This window comes from Fringilla coelebs (genome assembly GCF_963513975.1).
Source record: "Fringilla coelebs genome assembly, chromosome: 1".
Taxonomy (NCBI): Eukaryota; Metazoa; Chordata; class Aves; order Passeriformes; family Fringillidae; genus Fringilla; species Fringilla coelebs.
The window spans coordinates 143,953,040-143,975,707 of NC_140028.1; the positions used below are offsets into that span (position 1 = coordinate 143,953,040).

The 22,668-nt window shown below is 37.9% G+C and overlaps 1 protein-coding gene across 1 annotated transcript in view; it reads left to right on the forward strand.

Annotated features, from left to right (window-relative positions):
• Window positions 1-22,668, forward strand: part of PTPRN2 (protein tyrosine phosphatase receptor type N2) — a gene marked incomplete at both ends in the record, with an annotated part of 628,010 nt that overhangs the window by 250,694 nt on the left and 354,648 nt on the right. The window contains one exon of the mRNA XM_084216229.1: window positions 16,945-17,031. Within this exon, the coding sequence (XP_084072355.1) occupies window positions 16,945-17,031 (87 nt within the window). The remainder of the gene's footprint in view (window positions 1-16,944; window positions 17,032-22,668) is intronic.

Genomic DNA, 22,668 nt, shown 5'->3' on the forward strand with positions numbered 1-22,668 from the left:
CAATGCTGCATTGAACTCCATGAAATGCTGAGCATTTAATTGTGCCACAAACCAAAGAGAAACATTTCCATCTAATGCTTGAAGTAAAGATTTGTGATACTTTAAAGACTTGTCCAAATGGCAGTCTGATTGTCAATGGCAAGAACAGTGGGTTGCTCCTGCTGTGTTTGTCAAGTGACCTTTCAGATGGTTGCAGCACTGCAATCCATACCAATCCATATTATCCATCAGTGCTAAGCTTTGGAATGAATTGACACTTTCAGTGTAGAAAATTGCCCAGCAAATCCTCCACTGTGCTGCTTCAGTACTTTGTTATTCTGAGAAACCAATCAAATTGGTGATTTACTTTGTTTACTCTCTTCTCTTTCAAAAAATGGTTATTCTACCACTGGAGTATTTGTGTAAGATTTTTTTCTTTCTCAGTGTAATTGCTTTGAAATGTTTTAATAATTTTAACTCTAAAATTCCAAAGTAATCTTTTTTTTTAAAAAAGTAATCTACAGGATGTTATTTTAATTTATATTCTACATTTGTCATAGTTATAAAGTATCTCTATTATAGTTGGGATACATCAGTGTGAACTCTCTAGTCAGAGAAGTCTTGCCTTTGGACTTTTGCTATTTTCTGAAGTTCTAGTTCTTCACATTTGGGAAACTTTTTTTTGTGTTAAAAACCATGCCAATTCTCCCATTTGTTTGGCAGTATGTGCTCTATAATGACGGCCTAGATCCCACAATCAAAACATTTACACAGTGTTTAGTCTCCTGAGTGTCTCATGAGGAAACCCAAAGCCTGAATTTCCAGAAAATGTAGCTCTTACTACCTCCTGTAAATCTAAATGTAAGCTGCTGCATCCTCAGCAGTTTAAATAGCCAAGCTGGCGTGCAATTTCTCAAATATGGGACTGAGTAGCTAGACTGAAATGCACTAAGAAAAATCCTAGTTTGAAAGTCCTTTTCTTTCCACTGCTTATCACAGAGTCTTTCAAGCTTCAAAATCAAGTCATGCTTGTCTGAAGCCATGCTTGGACACCTAATGCAGAGCAACCCATCCTGTTTTGTGATTTATCAGAGGGCTTGTGCTTGAAGTTTTTCGTACCAAGACTAGATCACAGACAGCTCATGGCAGCTCTCTCAGCTTGTGAGCCAACTTCTGGCATTGTTGTGTTATGCATTTCCAGGGTAGTTCATGTTTTGTCATATGTTAGCTCTCAATTGCAGACAGTCTGTGTAAGATTGCATAGGTTGTAAATCTGTTCACACCATGTTCACTGAGTTGGATGCTGCATGCACGGCCCTGCATTTCATTGGAGGTAGCTGCAATTCTGCTCAGGTGCTGGGAAGAAATGGGGCTTGTGTTCATAGTGTGAAGTTGCTATGCAATATGATTAGTCTGACCCATTCAACGTGCTGAAGGGTTGGGTTAATTGCAAATGCTTGATATTATTTCTCCACCTTTACAAGTGTGATAAATGATACTGCTTTGCATATAATGATTACTTTACTTCAGGATGGCATTCGGGTTAGGACCCTGAAGCTAGGTTGCGCAGAAATCTTGGTTTATTCCTCAAGTTTTCTGTTTTCCGAGGCATATCATTAAATAATTGTATTTTTATGATCTTCATTATTTTTTCCCCTACCAGGTGGAAACATTTTAATTGCATTTAAAAATTAAATTTAAAATAAGTAGGAAAAATTAATCACAATATCTACAGCAATGAAACAGGGCTGATATCGTTTTCAGTTACTGGATCTTGATGTTTCTTAGAAGCTGAGCATTTATATTCCATGAGGCTTTGCAGCTCTTTTTAGAAGATAATAACAGAATGTCCTTGTTTTTAATGCATCTATTCAAAAAGAAAAACTGATTTGATCCTCTCTGTATATCTCACTGTCCTTTTTGAAATCATTATTTTACTTACAAGTGCACTTTATTAAGGGAAAGAGATTTGTTCATATTCTTCACTTAATTTCTGCAACTGGCTTTAAAAACTAAGAGGAATTATAAATACATATAAATCAGAAAATCTGTTGCTACTGAAGTCTGTAAAAATCACCAAAGAAAGCATTGCTGACATTAGAAAAAAAATGTAAAATTTTTCTCTCTGATTTTTTACTTCCCTTATATAACTCTTCCCTTGTATAAGTTCCATTAATGCCCATAATTGATTTTAAAGCCAAAGGTTTTGCTTCTGACAACATAGCTTGACCCCCTATCTGAATAATATATGTAGAAAATCCTCTCTCGTGAAATTATCCAGTAGGTACAATTTGGTCTTTGTGTCTTAGCACCAAAACCTGTAGAGAGAACTAATTCTAAAATTTTCTGTTGCCAGCTCTTCATGCATAATTATTCATGGTCCCTTGAGTTTTTAAGACATTAAATATTTTTTCCATCTATAATTCTTCAGTTTTCTTGGGATTCTTAGAAAGTGACAGAGATCATATCCCCCATATTACTGCTTCACTGCATCAATTGTGATATTACATATTCCCATAGGAAAATGATGTTTCATGCTTCCTATTCATCCACAAGAAAAGAACAGAGAAGGAGTAGTTAATCTGGCTTTGTCACAGAGAGCAATAAATACTGCCTTTTTTTTCTTAATGCGTGTGTTCAGCTTTGTATATTTTTATTATCTGTTATATGCACAGAGATATGATAACCTGTTCTACTTCAGCTGCCCTTAGTTTTTGTGCTGTCACAATCTGTTGAAATATATTGTGGCAGGACATGATTCTCACCTGCTGATGTAGATAATTTTACAAGAGAAGAGTCTTTCCTAGTGTCCATCTTTCCCTCCTCGAAGGGCTTTGCTTTTGCACATGTTTTTCTCTCATTTCTTTTGGGTCCAGCTCTGCATTTTTACCTCTAGAGGAACACAGAGAAAAAAAATTCTAATTAATGTACCTGGAACCAGCCAATCTGCTGCACTAACAACTAATGGCAAGCATTCACTCTGGTCCTGATGCAGTGGGTAATTTTGGGAGTGTGCCTGAAATCCTCAGTAGCACCACAAGAACTCCCTCAAATCTGTATTACTCTACTTAGCTGAACAGGAATGGCTGCTGGCCTGGTTTCCCAGGCCAGACATTCCCAGACTCTCATTCCTCTTTCCATGCCTCTGTGCTGCTCTAGCATCCTATCTTTGGGTCTTCCATGCCAGGTCTTTGGAAGAGCAGCTGGTTCAGGTACTGCACCACCTCTCAGTGAGCAGGTTCAGATCACTCTGCTGACTCCATGAAATATGCCCAAACTAAGGATGGGGCTGGGGACTGTGCTTTGTTTTTATAAACAGTGGGAGTCCTTAAAACCCTGAGATGCTGCAATATCTCACAATAACATATGGTCAGTTCTTCTAGGATATCACAGTGCTTTTTGGGTAATTACTTTTCAGGTCATTATAAAAAAAGTAATGAATTTTAAACTTTTGAAATCAGTGAGAACAAGAAAGCCAAAGATCATCATTCCTGGGAATGCAGCATACTGAATCAAAGTGCAGTCTATTATCTGACAGTACTATTTCATTAGTGCTGTTCTGCCCAGTCCTGGGAAGCTCAGATGTAAAAATGCCATCATAAAATTTTCATGCCTTCTAATTTTTCTTTTTAATTTCTTAACTCACATTTTGTGTACAAAATGTAAATGCTCAACCACTAAAAATTAGAATGAAGTAATTTCATAAATAGAAAATCAGTGAATAAATTTAGGCAGTTCTCTGGGCAGCCTGTGCCACAGTCCCAGTAAAGAATATCCTCCTAACATCTAACCTAAACCTATTCTCTTTTACTTTGAATCCATTCCCCCTTGTTCTGTCACTACGCTTCCAGATGAAGAGCCCCTTCTGATTTCCCTGTAGGTCCCCTTCAGACTCTGGAAGGCTGCCTTGATATTCCCACACAATCTTCCATTCTCCAGGCTGAATAATCCCAACCTCCTCAGCCTGTCCTCATAGGGGAGGTGCTTTAGTCCCTTTATGAGCTAGTACTTGTGTTTCTTCAATTCCTTTTTTTGAACACTGTATTGTTGGATATTCTTTGTCATTTTGCATTATGATTTGGTATGGGCTTTATGCTGCCTTGAAGGAAGATGGAAAATATGAAGAAAGGGAAAGAATTTAAAAGTCAAAAGTGCATTAAAATGTGTATCATCATTTTTCCTCAATCTCATTTACTAATTACTTGTATGAAGAAGTAATTTGATATGAAAGAACAGGCTTACATTTTCAAGGCTTTTTTGCATCAGAGATTCAGGGTGCATGACAAGTGCACCCTGTAGCTGTTTCCAGCATTCAGCTTAAAATGCATTAGGGAGTACTTTGGTGGGGTCCATTTCAGCCTCAGAAGGGAGGGCAACACAATCATGGCACAGATTATTGCCATTATTTTTGTGCTTCTGCAGGCGACAAAGCATCTGTATGAATTTGTTACTATTAACACAGCTGGAGGTAGTGAATGTTTGAAGTAATGCAAGCACAGGCTGGCACAGTGTCACACTTTGATTATAACTCCAGAGAGTTGGTCCTTCTCAACTTCTCTCTCACTCTCCTGTTTCCAGGATACTGTTATCTCCTCTGACCTTCATAGCCCAACCACTGCCATTGATTTTTAGCGAGTGTCATTTGTGTTACAAATTGGTCTGGACTTGAATCTGTCTGTATTAAGAGGTTTAGATTCACACTTACTGATGGTGGGAAAGGAGGGAAAAAAATTACAGAAAGTGGGAATTTGCTGAGCTGTCAAAACAGAAGTAAGCTTAAAAAGGTTTTATGGCTAATATAGCCTTTGAGGAAACAAGCATGAAAAAATGAAAGTGCAGCCCAGTGCAATAAAATTGCAGTGTCCTTAAACTGATTACAATAACAGTGCTGTGAAGTCAGGCAGCTCTCAAACAATCCAGTGAATAGCTCTGTGCTTGGAAGTTATTTAGTTGTTCTCATGAATTCTGGATAAATGTGAACCTTTTACAAAATTAATCATTATTTAACTTAATGTAAGACACAGACTGTGTTCAAACCAAAATAAATCCATGAAATGCTTTCCCTTCAAAAATCTTTACTGGACATATGTGTTTCAAGATATATGAAGTTACACTGAAGCATGGACAAAAAACTCTGACAGACAAGGCAGGCTGTTCTAACATCATGGGCTTAAAGCATCAGTGCCCAGGACTTTTATTATAGATTATCAGATGTGTTACTCTCAGGGCACTTCCAGACAAGAGAAATAAATATAATTTCAGTGTCTAAAATTTTTTTTAGGCTTGGTAAGCTCAGAAAGAATTTAAAATCATCACTAAAAAATTGGTATTAAAAATATTCCCAAGTAGTCCTTGCCATGGCACTTACTTCATCTATGACCTGCAGCATACCTCTCTAAGGTCTCCATTTCTTCTCCATTGTATGAATAATATGCATTGTTCTGGTGATGACTGAGACTTCCTTTGTGTCTAGAAAAAGAGGAGTAGGAGCTGGAGAAGGCTGGATTTGATAGCTCTATACTGGGGGTTGCCAGCTGATGAGAATGGCAGAGTCATGGCACTGTGTTGCCTTGTCTTTTTCTACAAGCTGCTCCTGAGGTGGCAAAAGCACTTGCTCCATCCTTGGGGCAGGAATAGATGACACTCTTCTCCATTTATTCCCTTCTCAGAGAAATGTGACATCCTTCTTTTGGATTGTGAGGTGTGTGGCTCAGAAGTTGGCTGTTGCCAGGCTTGGTAAATGACCTTTCACATCAGAGAACAATGGTGTTGGTGTACTAAAAAGTGCCATGGAGCTAATTCCCAGGAGACAGGAGTCAGAGGGAAGAGGGGAGTGAAGATCTCAAGTGGGACCTTGGTAAAGCTGTATGTGTTGCAGGATCCTCAGCAGCCCTCCCATGCCTCAGTTACTACTGAAATTTGCACTCAAGGAGTTTCACATCAATGTATTTCATACATCAGTAGCTGAGTTTCCCATTATTTTGCTTGTTAAAATATTTACTGATCTTAGCAGAGGAAAAACAAGGAGAAAAAAGAAAAAAATAGGGAAAGCCAAAAGAATTAAACTGTGTCCCTAAAATAAAAGCTTCCCTAGTGTTGTTTACAGCTTTCTGAGATGGAGAAGTGCTGTGATCACAGACTTGAGACCACATTGATGATAAGCTGCTATTCAAAGCTGCACAATTTAAGTCCTGCCTAATTGTATGTGAGGGCCACTGAGCCTGGGCCTCCAGGAGGCAGTGTCAGGGACCCTCTCTTCTTGGTGGCAGCACCACACATGGAAGACCCTCAGGTCCTCAGCACCTTCTGCTGAGATACATCAGACTCTCCCAGGAGAAAAACTGCTCTCACAGCAAAACCACAAGTTGTAGCTACCCTTCAAATCAACAGGACATAAATGGGATGCTCTTCACACTGACTTTAAGGAGAGTGAGTCACAGAGCAAGGGGCAGGGTGTCACTGAGGATTAAGAGCTGGTTATGACATAGAAGAGAGAGATTTGTCATGAACTGCTGCTCCTCAGCGTGTACAGAGATTAGTGGTACCCCATCGGCAAATTGTCTCTGTTAGGAAGAACTATGGAGGATTTAGAAAAATTCCAGATGGATTTAAATACATTGAGGGATTAAGGAGTACAATGGTAGATGAGATTCAGCTGGAATAAGTGTGATAGAATAATAGACACTAACAAAAATAATACTTTGGGGGAAAAAAAAAGAAAAAGCAAAGGTATTCTTTAAACTCCTCATAGTCTGTGCTCTGAGGCTGTGGAAAATCTGAAGAAAAGATTTGTTGTATCTATATGCATGAATCCTGCTCTTCATAGGGTGGCACATATTTTCAGACTTGAAAATTTAAAAGAATGCAAATCCTGAAGGCAGTGGCCCATTACCCAACATTTCTAAAACACAAACTAGTGTAATACATATCACTGAGGTCAAGAGGAGATTCTTTTTTGAAAGAGTGATTTTTCTAATTGTTAAGCAGATACATCACATTATAATCACATTAACTAATTGTTTGTAGAATTATAACCATAATCTTATTTATTTTCAGAAGGAATACTCTTGCTGCAGGGTATAAGGCAAGAGGAATTCTGATATCTGTTTTTGGCCTAGGCTACAGTGCTCATGTGATGCATGGAAGGTGCTTGACTGATACTATTTTTACACACAAGGTTCATGTGTTTTATGAGGATCATGTAAAGAAAACATGGCACCATTCCTGACCTCTGGAGTCAGAGAATTAATCAATTAGAATGATTTTTTCATGTATAATATTCTCATTTATTTTGTCAGGTGTTTCTAGTACTCCTCTAGTACTCTGTGTTTTGCTTCTTTTTGACTGGGTTTTGGGCAAGTACCTGTAAAATGGCAATTTCACAGACACCCTTTCACCATTTAAGTTTTCACTCAGGGAACTGAGGAAATACTATTTTTTGAATACTACTGCTGAATAATTCTCTTCCTATCTTTCCTTCTTTCTTGATTCTTAGTGGTGTAAATACAACAGTGCCCAAGCCAAAAAAAAAAAAAAAAAAGAAAAAAAAAAAGAAAATGAAAGAACTAATGTCCATTAGAAGCTAAAGTTTACTGTTTGTCAGAGCACTGTTTTTCCCAGGATAGATGTATTCTTAGGTTGTCCTTACAGAGGCAGATCCCAGCTGACTACTTCTCTTGCCCTCCCTCAGAATTTTTCCAGAATTATCATGAACTTTATTTCTTAGCACTTACTTTTGGGCTATCCTGTATTTAGTGCTAGCTTTAGAAAATCAGGCAGTAGCATGTTCAAGGTGGTCTAAAAAACCCTCCAGTCTTGTGCCAGTGGCTGCTGCTGAAAACTGACTCAGAGTCTGGGGTTAGCATGTACTGCTGGGAATGTTTCCTTCAGCACGGCTCTTCTCACTCCTTCTTGATCCCAGCAGCAGGAACTGGAAACTGCTTTCCTGCTCTTTATCCTTTTCTCTTGACTGCTTTCAGCAGGCAAAACAGTCATGGCTGGTGTGCACCTGGCCTTGCCCATGGACAGGCTGTGCCCAGGTCCTGGCATTCCAGCTCCTCCACTTTTCCTTGCCAAGCAGTGCACTGAGAAGGGAGGTGGAATGGGAAAGAAACCAAGCCTGATGCTGGCCCATGAAAGTGGGTGGTTAAAAATGCACAAGTCACCTGTTTCAACACTCTCCCTCTTTAATATTTAATATTTTATATTCATTAGAGCAAGTAATAAGCAAATAGACAGTTCCTAGCACACCTGTAAGTCATTTTACAGAAGCTCTGAAATACCTCCACACATCGCAGAGTCTCATCACTCAGCCTCAGCCCCATGGCAGACGTTCCTGCTCTTTTCCAGGCGTGGAGGAAGGATGGCAGCTTGGCTGGAGCTGGCCAGGCTGCCCCTCCCAGCTTTCCACCAGCAGGGATTTTGCCTGCACCAGTCAAAGTCCATAGTGCTGCCAAATGGTGTTAGCAGCCAGAGAAAACTGGTCCTCAACATTATTCATCCTGAAGACAGACTCCTTATTTGACCCTCTAATGCATTCCATATGGTATTCCAGACTCATATTTCTGAACTTTGATTTTTCTTTTTTTAGGTTTAGCTTTTTATCTTCAATACTAAGGAGACTGTGCTGCATATTAAGAAAGTGATACCGTTATAGACTGTTGCTCTGTCAGTGACAGGAAGCTGATTTGATGTCAATCAAAACAAAGATATTACTGAGAAGTGGCCAGGTGAACCTTCCTGAAATAATTATTTTAAACTTTGAAATTCATCTTTCTTAAAATTCAGCATTTAAAAAGACTAGAGGGAAAAAAATTACTCTTGGTAATTTTACTGAGTAAAAATTACTCTCAGTTCTCAGATCACTACTAAAATTAATCTTCAGTGTAAAAAAAATTCCTATTTGTGTTCACTAAGAGAACGATTGTTAAAAAATCTTAAATATAACCACTCAGAATAAATATAGTGGCAGGCAGGACCAACAAAATTATGTTTTTCAGATCAGAACTCAGATTAGCTCCTATAGTAAAGTACTACCACAAGAAGCCATGGATCTTTGGTGAACTCATCCAGGCAGCTCTTCTGGCAGACTTTTGTTTTTGCTAACAAGTGAATCTGTGGGATAAAGAACCAAATGAGAAAGAATCTTACAATTCTAACCCAAGACTTTGGCCTGCAGGGCATAATCTGTGTGTAGCTCCCATTGTTTAATAAAAGTTGGTTACTGAAATTAAATTCTTCAACAGATTTCATCCATTCAGTTTCTGTTTTCAAGAGCTTTGGATATGTGCCTTGTTACCCATGTGTTTAATATCTTTTCCCTTTAAGGCACATTTCTAGGTGTAAAGCTGAAATGTGGTTATTTTGGAATTTAGAGTGAAAGCCAGACTGACTCATTTAGGTACCAACCTGCTGGATGATGCTGCACATATTCCCCAAGGATGTCATCCACTTCATTTCACATCACTGCGCTTCTTGAGAGACAGGTGATGACATACCCACACGGGGAGGTTAGACACCTTCTTTCCTCCACTGATTAGAAGAGACCTTTGAAGACTCCAGAAGACAGCCCAGACTGCAAAATTTGCTCCCTGTTTCACTGAGACACGCCAGACAAGTGGGATGTTCAGGGATCCAGCGTGCCTAGTGCTGCTCTGCTGACAGGCACCTGGTCTAGGATCTTCTGTCTGTCTTCTCCTTATTACTGTGGGGCTTGGAAAGTGAAGCAGGAGATGGAGGAGACCTTACTGAATTTGGTCTGAGCAGTTTTAACTCCCACATGGTGGAAGAGGGCTGTGTGTACCAGAAGTGAGAGATAACAGGGTCCATCATCCTCTTGATGTCCCAGTGGTTTGTCTTCAGGCCTAAAAGCAACAGAGAAAGATAAATAATGCACAAAGAGGACCCGACTCTTAACTTGCAGCACTCAAGAGTAAGGAAGACTACTGGTCCAAACTTAGTTTTTTGAGCATGTGTGCATTGAAAGTGGTTTTAAAGACAGCAAAAGTCTGAATAAAATGTCTCCTTCCCAAAAGTCCTAGATGCTGGTTTTAAGCTCTGCTTCATTCTCTGATTTAGATGTGTACTAAATACTATTCAAGCTGAGCTCAGGTGTAGCCAAACTTTTGAACATTCTCAATGGGAGATAAATGGAGTGTCCATGCCACTGTGCTCGAGTTTGGACAGCAAAAGAGGCTGGGTGTAAATGGCATTTACCCAGAAAATACACTTATTGCTGGGAGGATACTGTAGTTATGCATTCAGGCAACTTTGAGTCTGCAGAGAAATGCCTTGCAATTTTATTGTAGTGCTCATCACTCTTGAAAATGGGTAAACTGGTCATCATTGCCTTTGTTCTGATCTAAGCAAATTTTAGGTGGATTGAACCCTACCTTACTTGAGATTTTACTGGGGATTAAACTGACATTTAGGTTTAAAGAGCGCAATTCCCAATGTCAGGCCCATTTCTGTACTGTGTATTATTCTTCATTTTTGCAGAAAATGATTCAATTGAATTAATCTGACAGGGCTGACTGGATGTCCATCACAGTGCTGCATTACAATTGCTAAACAGAGTATTGGAAGGGCACTTGGTACAGTCTGGTAAAGACAATACATAATTTGAATGATGGCACTAAGGGAGCATTTCAGAGTTCAGTAAGTGGGTTTCCAATGGCACTTGGCAATTGGGAGGAGGAAAAGGAAGTGAGAGCAACTGCTTGTGAGACTGACATAACCTCAGCACAACACTGAACTACATGTTGTTCTCCTTGGGCTGAGAGCAGGCTTGGCAAGCGCCAGCAATCAAGCCATCTGTATAACTGCATCAGATTTCTTGCTACCAAAACGGTTCAGTTTATGGGATTGTTTTGACAGGCATGTTGGGAAATACAGAACATATAGTTTTCATCATTGTTTACTTCTGTTTTTCCTCTTGTTCCCTTTGACATTGCCCACTGGCTCATATTAGAGTTTGAGCTCCATTTAGCTCAGCATGCAGAGCTGGCCATGCTGCCAGTGTCCCCATAGAACTCCTCCTGTGCTTCATTTACATGCTTCCTTTTTGTTTTTTAACCAGAAGGGGAAACTTTCAGCCTTGAATGCATAAATCATTAGGTCCAGGTCAAAAATAGGCCATTATTCAAAATGTTTGTTCTCACTCATCAGATTTGTACTTAATCTTGGGAATTTCTTGAAAACGTGGAATCCATTTGTAACATTGTTCAGAGAACTGGAGCATGAAGCTGAAGTGGTTGTGAGATTAGCATCCAATATTCAGCACTACTTTTCTGATAAAGTGGGCTAACTGGCCATTCATGAAGCAAGTCTGGTCCATAAGACTGGTCTCCTACTCTAATTGCCCACAGCAGGCCTTTAGCAAGACTTCCAACTCACCAGTAAGGCAGAATTTAGTTTCGCTGGGACCAGGGTGCTCCAAATCTGCTCCAAAATCAGTCAGAGCCCTTGTGCTGACATAGTTCAGAACAAAATTTTTGATAGGGGAAAAAGTGAAGTTTTAAAGTTAATTTTCAGGTAGCATAGTATTTGCTACTACATCTCCTCCATGTTTGGTAGAGAGCAGTATATAGAGCCAGTAGTGTTGGTGCTTCTTCTGTTAGATCCAGAATGGATGCAAGTCAAATAATAACATTATTGTAATTTATATAACAATACCAGGCAGCTGACAAGGAAAGTTGGTGTAAATGCCTTCATTTTATGGACAGTGGGATTGCAGGTCAGGAAGATGTCTTGACCAGAGTAACTTGATAGACCTCTCCCAGATGAAGACATATTTTGTTCCTCATTAGTTACTTGTTTAGCTACAGGTATTTTCTCATTTATGTATAAAACCACTGAAGACAGTGGGATTGTTCAGACAGACTTAAAAAAAAAAAAGAAAAAAGGCTAGCATTGCTATACATTTTGTATCTGGAACTGAGGAGAAACTCACTTGATGGGATTGTTCCAAGTTGTGCCAACTTCCTGAGAGCAGATTTTAAAAATTACTTCTCATCACTGCATTTTTCTTGTAAATTGAAAAGTCAAATCTTAATAGTCAATAGCAGAGGAAGATTATAATTCAGTGTTCTATTATTTAAATTACCTCTGTAAGTGGATTGTTCCTTAAAATATTTCTGTTTTCAGCTTCCTCACTGCGAGGGACCTAGACACTGGAAGATACAAAATCCTATTCTCACCAGACAATCTAATTTTCTGGTATTCCATGTCCAGTACACTTTATGGAAACACTTTGACAATTACATGAAGTTGGGCTTCCAAATACACTCCTGAGCATTTAAATGGATTGCACTAATTTTCAGAAGTGCTCAGCAGCTCACATTAGAGTTAAGATATATTTATTCCTGTGCTTTCATTTCAGATTCATCTCTAAATAAAACAGCTTTATATGCTAGATCCTGCCTTTTTTGATTTGGTTGTTTGGTTTGGTTTGGTTTCTTTTGGTGTGTGTTAGACAAAACTCCTGATGAACTTATAGGGACCTGATTGGCTGAGGTTTATTTTAGGTCAACCTAGTAGATCTGAATTGGATGATTTATTTTTGACATGATTAAACTGGATACAGCAGTTTTCATGACTATGTCATGATATTAAATCATGACATCAGAGTCTTGAACTGATCTGGGGAGTCATTTCATCTGAAGGGACAAAGTGGTACTACCATATAATGGCTATTTTTAGCAGAGGTATAAGCCATATTCTCCAGGAGATATAACAGTGCAAGAGCCCTGCCCTGAAAAGTGAGATCAAACAAAAGCAGTAGTGAAATATTTTGCAGATGACACTCTGAAACTATATCTATCAATCTATGTATCTTTATAAACCCCAAAGGAAAATTTATATTTCATTCCCCACTTATTTATTCATTGTCATTAGTGTGTCAAAGTTATTCTACCAATAATATGAGATAGAGATTGGCATCTGAGTGAGCCAGAGTTCTGCTACTGATGCAGTAGGGTCTGAATCTATCAACTAAAAAAATAACGATTAGGGTAGCACTTACAGGTAGAGATGGTATTAGAAGATAAAGCAATGGAAGGAAGTACATTATACATGAATTTTATATACTTTCTGACTCTCTTTTCATCTTCCAAGAGAGCTGGAGATGGAAACTTAAAAAGAACCTCAAAAGAATTATTTTAAACAGCAAGATGTATCACATTTTCTTTTAGCTGCTCTTATTACAGTTACCTTGAAAGAAGGTGCAAAAGAGAAATCTACAGCAAATGGAATGAGACCAAAGGTAGGAAGCCCAAAGTAAGCACTGTCTCAAGATGTCAGCTGGCAACATCTATATCATCTGCAAAAAGGTGCTCTGCCATCCAGCAGTTTACTCTTCCTAAGGCCAAAGTCTAGCCCAAAGGTGATCAGAAACTTTCAAGGCAATCAAAAAAAGTAGTGGTAAAATCAAATAATGGAGTCATAGGATATCTTGAGTGGGAAAGGACCCATGAGGATCATGGAAGTCCAATTCCTGCCCCTGCATAGGACACCCCAAAAATCACACCACGTACCCAAGAATATTGTCCAAACACTTCTTGAACTCTGCTGAGAGTGCTGTGACCTGGGAGCCTGTTCCAGTGGCCATCAAGCAGGGTGTTAGAGACACTGCAGAAACCATTCCTTTTCCTGGACATAGAAAGGGTTAGCCAGCCTCAAGAGAACCTGTAAATAGCATCGATGAGAAGTCCTTTTCTGCTTTTGTTTTTTTACCAGTTCATGCTTTGTATTTCTGAGACCTATGTAAATTGTGATTTCTCTCTTAAGGATTCACTCTTACTGGTGTACTGAAATGCCTTATCACAGACTCTGGAAAAAAAATGCATTGATTTGGCCCTGGGCCATGGTCCAGGAACTCCCTCTGTGCTGTACTGCTTGGAGTACCAGCAAGGCCCAGCAGCAAAGAGTTCCCAGATCCCCACTGGGAATTGCAGTGACCATCTTGACATATCAGAAAAAGCAGTGTGAACCCTACCCACAATTTTTCTCCAAGTCTTTGGCCTTGATAAAATATTTCAGTTGTCAGGGTTGTCTAAAGAGCCTTTCTACTGTTACAACTTCAGTCTAGAGTGTCTCGCTATTTGTTCCTTATCTCAACACTTATTTTTTGTCTTTCTTTCTTGGTTTGTCTAACACTTCCTGTTGAATTAATTCCATAGTTGTTGAACCCTCACAGTCAAAACATATTTCGAAGAAAAACCCTACCCTCTAATACAGAAACTGAATTGAGCAGGCTGAACACTAAGCACAGTATGTGAAAGATGACAAATATCATCTGTTCTACAAGTATTGAGAGCTTGCACTGAGGATGAGTGTGAGGGTCATGGGTGGGAGAGCAGGTGATGTTTGAAAGATTGTCCTTGTGAAAGCCTGAAGCCAGATGGGTGATGTGGGTGAACAGTGCTGTTACAAGGTAAGTCAGTTTGGTTAGCACTGTGCTGGTGGAAATGGTGTGATTCTCGCCATGTAAACAAGGTTAAAGGCAATCACCATACAAACCATGCAACAATGAGCAAAATGAAACACTAAACAAAAGCAAAGCTTTAACTGAGCATGGAAAATCATGGCTGGGCAGTTTTAGAGAAAGGTTTTGAATATTCTACTGTCCTACTACACAGCTGTCATAGAACTGTAATAAACAGTACTAGATTGTATTTTCCAGTGTTGGGAAGTTGGAAAAATTGCATTGGAAAATATCATGATTGTAATCATACTTAATGGGAATCCTCAAATGTGACTGTGGGATCAGAAATAGTATTGGTACCATAGAATGCTCATCCTGCAGCTTTCCTGTGCTATTATGAATAATAATTTCTTTGCCTACCAAACTGCATCTGAGTTTGTGAATCTTTGTGTTTGTTTGATATTGCATGAGAGTTACTAAGACTGCTCTTGGATGCTCAGGCTTGCAGAACAATGGCCTTCCTGCACCATTTTCTCACCCATTTCCCCTCCAGCATTATTGCTGGTTTGTAGCATTCAAATGCTCTGATTACACTCCCCATTTACTGCTGCTGCCTTGGCTTGTTGCAGCATATCTTGTTTTTGAAGCTGGGGAATGCTTTTTCAGGGCAGTAGGGAAGGGTGAGCTGGGAGTAGGAGGTTGAGGCTCCCTTGGTTAAAAAGCAGCACCAATGGACACAGCAGCCTTGCATCAGACTTGCTATTACAGTAAAAGCCCACTTGCTGACACCAATCATTTCTGTAAAATTTAAGCCAACCTCTTTGGGAGAAAAGATTTAATTAACACATAAACCCCAGAGTAACTATGACAATCTGCTTTCATAGTGATGAGAATAATCACGTTTCTATCCACTGTCAGTCCTTGAAATATAACAGTTTTATGAATAATCTATGGTACTTTTTTTTCCCTTACACAATCAATCAGGTTCTTTTGTTACTTTCACACAAGAACATTTCTGTCTTAGAAATCTAGAAAATCTCTATATTTATCTGGTGCCTTGAGGGACTACCTCTGGTTGTGTGACAGGAGGTCTCTTGAGCATTTTGGGTAGTAGCATGAAGGGAGGCTGAGCAATTCCGTCCTAACCAAGATCCACATGAGATATCCCATTATTTAAATGGAGGTGCCCTTAGGGCAGTGCATGCAGAAACCAGTGGAAAAAAAAAATCCACAACCAAAAAAGAAAACCAAATAAAAACAAAACCTAAAGCCCCAGTGTTCATTGCAGACAATAAATAAAATAGTGGCAATGAATTACCATGATGTAAAATTAAATAAAAAAGCTTCAACTCTGAGGTAGAAATAGTGACCTTTGAAAAAAGCTTTGAAAAAAATCTTTTTCCCTTAGTCCAGTTGAAAAGATTGTGTCTAATACCACATGCTTTTTTTGACTCTTTCTTCTCCTACTTAACAAAAATCATTGACGAAACAAATACAGAACGTTTTTTCCTGTGGGTTAATCTCAGCAAAGTTGTTTCTGCTTTACTGTGGCATAAGTTAGATATGCTTGTAAGGTATAATTTTATGGTCTTTGGGGCTTTAAAAATGTTGAGAATAAACCTATGATCACAAGTTACACAAAGAATGTTGTCTCTGTTTTTTTCACTGGACGCTTTCATATCACTTCTGCATCTTTTTTTCTTTCCTAATACTTTTTTATTTGGTTCCACAGTACTGAACAACTAAGCAAGGTAGGATCTGTATATTAGGGATGGAATGCTCTTAATACATCTTTAGAGTTGTATCAGCTCTAATAACCTGAAATTTTTGCAAATATAAATTTTGCATCTGGATAAATGCTTTTTAAAATGATAGCAGTCATATTGTGTTAGGCTTGATTGCAACCTGTTTTCTAAATTAAAAAATGTAAATGTGGCATTGACAAAGGTTAAAAAGATTTAAAGGGGTCTCTGTCAGCAGTGTATGCACACACTAAGCTCAGTCCTATGTATCTAATCAGTGTCCTCTGGACTGTGTGTCTTGCTCCATTGTTTACTTTCAAATCCATAATAATTTTGTATCCTTTCACTGGGCAAAGATTCATTTTAAAATCTAATGAGTTTAAAAATATGTTTTTCACTTGTCCATTTGATACTGAGCCTGCAATTTGACTTTCATTGTTTGTTTCCCTCCTTGTCTCGTCAATCCTTTTCTTTCTTTCTGTCCTTTTACTTTATTACATTTTTTATTGAGGACTGAGATGAACTGGTAGCTGCATCATGGGCCCATTACACTTCCTAACAATTCCATTTGCACCTTATTGTTTGTCTTATTGCTGGAAAATTCAGGTGATTCATCATGCCTGAAGAAGCACCTGATCCCAATTCCCTTGATATCACGATCACTATGTGACATGAATACAGTTAGTGGTGGCTTTCAGAATCAAAGAGGCCAAGGTGATAACTCTTTTGGGACCTTTAGCCTCTCAAGTATTGATGAGTTCCATTTTTTTAATGCTCTGTTTTCTTGCTCCCTTTCAACAGCCCCCTGAGTGTGGAAAAGGGCTTGGAGTTAATAAAGGAAGTGGCAGATCTCCTGAAGCTGCAGATGAGTGTCTTCGATGATGTCAAGTATGTACATGGGATTTTCTCCTTTTTTATTTTATTGGATATCTCATTATTTTTGAATAGTTTGTCTTACAAGGAAATATCTGCTCTTTACTGTCAAAATTAAGGAGAATGGGCAAGAGGGGAAAAAAAATATTGATGATCTTTGTAACATTCCCTACACATGGGAACAAATTATTCTGAGAAAACAAAAAAGAATGAATTTTTTTTCGTCTTTCATAGGGAAAAATAATCTGTTTCAAATTCTATACAAATATTACCAACTTTATTTAACAGTTTCTAGGCAAGGAAAGTCTTCTGAAGGATCATTTTACCCAGCATTGCCAGGGGGAAAAATGACATCAGAGACTTGGGTGCCTGGCTTTGAGTCTGGTACATGGCACACTAGGTCATGCTGTTTGATCAGCTATTATTTAACAAGTCACAGGGAGTTCAGCTATGCTGAGCATTGGTTTTCCTCCTATGATTCATACTGATGAATACTCTGCATGTTAATCTCATGAACTAGGAGGTTATGATGGGCTATGACCATTAAGGATTTTCTGAAGGCATTTTGGAACAAACACGTACTTCACAAAACTTCATCCTCTCTGCATGAAACAGAAGGAGTTTGAGTAAAGGTAATTGAAAAGAAGGGTCAGCTGTGAGAGGGCTTTGTGAAAAGAAATCACATCTTGGGCACTCAGGAAATAGCTGATGTCTGGGTAGCATCCAGCTCCTGCCTGTGTTTCAGAAGGTTTCAGAAGGTTTGGGACTACTTGCCTTGGCCCATGAGTTGGGTTGCTGAAGTGCAGCATCTTTCTCAGCCTCACCTGTGCTGCCATCAGCCACTGTTTGATCTTCATTTACAGAATGGAATTAATTGTTTAATACTCTTTTTAAAACCATAGTCTGATAATGCTTTGTCTTTAGTGGAAGTGTTTATACTTGATTGTAAAAAAAATAAATTTCTATCCCTGCTCTATTTGAATGGAGAAATCCCTCCCTGTATTTGAATGGAGAAATGGACTACTGGTGAGAAAATCTTTTTGGAAACCTAGAAAATACCAGGCATTTTGGCTTTAGTTGTTGAGAAGGAAAATATTCCCATATTTTGTTTGTTTTGATTAATGTCTTTTAGTTGTATTTAATGAAATACATTTTTTATGAATATTGAGTTTTTAAATTGAAAAAAAAAGAAGATATTCTATTATCTTTCATGTAAGGAGAATTTGTACCCTTGACTTTGAACACTAGCAGATAAGGTCCACTGCTAGTAGAAGGTCTATATTTATAGGAGAAATCCCAATGAACAATTTCTCTGCTGATTCAGTGGGTTCAGCTTCATTAACTTCATTTATTTACAGTACAAGAGCACTTTCACCTACCTACCTTTCTAATTTTTAATATAAAGCCTTTTGGTTATTTTTTATCATTCAATAAATCACAACACTTTGCAGTTGATAGGCTGTAGACTTGTTCTCTAATGAAAAATATCCTTCTAGTGGTATAGCCAGCTGTGATGGTAATTTCTTTTAATGTGCAGAATTATCTGCATATTTTGCCTCTACTGTACTGAAAATATTTGTATGGTCAGTACCTTAAAAATGTGGTATGAATTACAGGAAGTCCAAACAGGACTGAGCATTCTTTCTACCCATACAATGTTTTTGTCAGTCTTTGCCTCTTTAAAATCTATAGATCTCTGAAGGGTTATCCTAAATCTCAAATCAGTGAAGAGTTATTCCATAATAAATTTTCTTTGTTCTAGAGAATGAGATGCTTTGACTCAGGTTAAACCCATAAAGTACCAAATGAAGGTGGAGCTGACCAGTAGATAAACCAGTAGCAGAAGCTTTAGACAAAGGCCTTGCCAAAAAAAGAGTTAACACTTTTTGGATTTCTTGTTTTCTTGCCATTGCACCACTATCAGTGGAAAACAGTACGAATTTGAATACTCTGCTTAGCTTCTTTGTGGCCTCATGGGGAGAGGTTTCAGGAAAAACCTGATCTCATGTCAAATTCACCACTGACATATCAGGAAATATTTCTCAGGAAATATGCTTCTTGGGCTAAGGCATCATGGGTGATTTATTTTATTTCACTGGCATCTAAAAGTATCCTTTTTCTTAAAGATTCTTTTTTTTTTTTTTGGTAAAAATGGGGAAGTTATGTAGAAAAAACTATCAGTCAGTCTGGGGAAACAGGCGTTATGAAAGGGGTGAGAATTTGTCATACTAGCCTACTTAAACTCTGACCTGATTATTTGCCTGGTCTGGAATTCTCAATTCTCTCTTTCCATCCAAGAATTCCCAATGGTTAGAAAGTAACAGGGTACACTTGGACTTTTTAGATCATTGCAAAGATTTCGGAGTAATGACATGTTAATGAGAATTACAGGGTTAATTTGAGAGTATAGAGAAAGTCATCACATCAAATAGGAATAGTGCAAGAAATGAGGAGAAAGGGTAAGTGGTGAGTTCTTTTAAAGTTCTTTAAATTCTCAGTTACCAGTTTATAGTCCTTTTCTCTGAAAAAAAAAAACCAAAAAAAAACCTAACCCCTACCCCCCCCCCCCCCCCAAAAAAAAAACCCAAAACAAAACCAAACAGAATTTAAAGGAACTGCTTCACTAATAAATTACTGCTTTTAGTTAGTTTTGTCTGCAAATCTCTTTCCCTCTTGCCTATATTTTTAGTTTTTACCTGTGCTTTGAAGTTAGGTAAGTGAACAATTGCCATGGATAGGAATCCAACACCCTGTTCTAGCTCTTGATTAGCTGGTGCTTGGTAGTAATCAGCTTATTTTATGAAGATAAAATTGTCTTTCACAATCCTGCCAACTTTAAGGACAGACTGCAGTTCACAGGATATCCCCAGGCTTGTCTTCCAGAGCATTCAGTCCATCTCTACAGCTGATTTGTTGTCAAGTTCACATTGACATAAACTTTGCTCACCCTGTGAAGCAGATGAGTGGGAATAGATTTAGGGAATTCATAATTAGAAATATTTCAACATTGAAAATAAGATCCAACATGTTAGTTGTCACTTTTGGATGCAGCCTGAATCTTTATGGAAGTAATAGTTATGCTTAATATGTTTTGTTAATGGTTATGTAGCTGTCAAATAAATTCCATTATTTCTTATTACATCATTAGAGACCATTAAAAGGATATTAGCATGCTGATGTAATTATGCAAGCAGACGTAAAATTACTATAGTTATGATTTTATAATCTAATTATGGGTGTCCAATGCCCCTGGTGATTGATTGTTGGACTGGTATCAGGGATTGAAGTCAGATGGGTACTTCTGTTTAGGAGGGTTTATATTTATTTTCTTTTAAAAAATATGACTTTACAATCTGTAACGTTGGCCTTCTTCATGTAATTGAGTTATTCACAACATGAGACTTTATCAAGAAACATCCAAATATAATAAAAATACCAAAATCTCCAAGCTCAGCTTTGAAAGTAGTGGAAAGGACACAGAATTAATAGTCAAAGTCATTGATTAGAGCATAAATGACTTAACTGGTTTCTGATGAGAATACAAATAATATTTGAATTTATATTTAATGTTCTCAAATTTGGGGTATTTACTGCCAACACTGTAAAGAGGAAGTATGAGCTCTGACCTTAGGAGAATACCTTTGTCTGGAAAGAAAACAGATTATTCTGATTTCATAGTATTTCAGGCCTTGTATCCTACCATTCTCAGCTTCCAGTTAAGAGTGAGATTTTCAGCTGAATATTACATTCTCTCTAGACTGATAAGATTTTCCCAATTGCCATTGAAGATCTTTCGCTCTAGGTGTCTCTTTTTTCCCATTTTGTTCTGCTTTAGCTTCCTCCACCCATTTATCTTAATGGCAGTTTCCTCATTTTTACCTTCTAATATACCAAAACTCAGTACTCAAAGAACTGAACTTTCAGGAGATGTGCTAACTTGACCAACATTTCCATTTTCATATATAATTTTTCAGCAGAAAACCTCTAGCAGAGCATTCTTTATTCATTCCATAAAACTACATTAATCTTTATCTACTGCTGTTGTTTTGAAGTGTAACAATTCACTATATAACCATATAATCTATATGTATAATGTTAAGAGTGAGCAGGACACTTAGGCTAAATTTGAAATGCTAATATAAATAGACTTTTTTTAAGTTGAAAAGGCTGATTCTGATTATCTAATAAAACATCCTGGATTGCAAAGCCATTTCATTTAACCACTATTCCTCCATCATGAATTGATGCATTTATACTGTGCATCCCAAACTAAGTTAAGAGACAAAATCCCTCATCTTTCAGAATCTGAATCTCCAACACCCAGGATTCAGGCTGGTTGTTCAGCTTTCCCCTCACAGTTCTCCCTACCCCCACTGGGACTACTGGTGAATTCAGTGTTTATTTAAACAGTTTATTATATGAAAAATGAAAAATTCAGGTTAACTGAAGGTATACAAGGAAACCATATGAAGACTTCAGCTGATAAATATCTTTCAAATTTTGTAGCAGACACAGCAATGTGATTTCACATTTTGAAAAGAAAATACTATAAATTCAAAGTAATAACTAGTTTCAAAATTTAACTAAGCTTGACTTATTTAGGTGATGAGAATAAACAAAAAATTGACTTTGGACTGAACTCAAGCCATTTTCTTGTTTTGTTGTGTTCAGGTGGCCAATCTTTTGAATAACACTAATTATGATAGACTTCTGAAATATTGAATCACATCTATATGTTTTTCTACAGCCAACTGTTTTATTTTATGAGCAGAAAAGAAATCCTCAGTTAACGAGCAGCTCTTCAATGTTTCATTTTATTTTCATTGTTCAATGTGTGACTTCAGGTTTTATTTATTGCACTTTATTCAAATTCTACTTTGAGGTCAGAAACCCCATTTCCTTCTGTTTTGGTTTGGATTTCTTTTCCTACAGTGCTCTTCACTACTCTATCAAAATGCTTGGCAAACATGAATTGATATATTTAACTCATATGAGATATGGGGTTTTATTAGGCCTATCCAGAGCTGGAGTTCTGCATGAAAAGATTAGTGTCAAAGCTTCTACCACTACCAGGTGTCCAGTGTGATGTCTCACTGCATGGCTTACTCAGCCTCTTCTGAAACAAACTTACCCTGACTGGGACAGAGATCCCATTGGCTTCAATTCCTGAGCATTCCATTCCCTGAGCATTCAGCAGGTCCAGGAGTCAGCTCTCCATTCAGACAATTGTGTTTGGCCTTTAACAGAAATAAATAAATAAATTCCTGAAATTATTTTTCCTCAAATGAACTGAGACTAAGTCTGAAGTGAATGATTCCAGCAGAATTTAAAGTAACAGGAGGACCTTTAAATCTTTATTATTCCATACTTCATTTGCAACATACCTCCTGAAGTCTGATAAAATTGAAATTAAGGCCCCTGAAAATATTGGTCTTCTCTACTACTTGACCACCATTCATCTTTGGATTTCAAGCATCCTACTGAAAAAAAACCACTTTAAAATGAAAGGCTGCATTTCTGTGTTTGAAGTAAGATAGATTTTTCCTGTTATACAATAGCATGTCCATAGTCTTTTAACAGTTTTGTGTAAACTGTGATTTTAACAAAAGCTTGAATTTGGAAGGCTTATCATGAGGACAGTTACAAGCACAT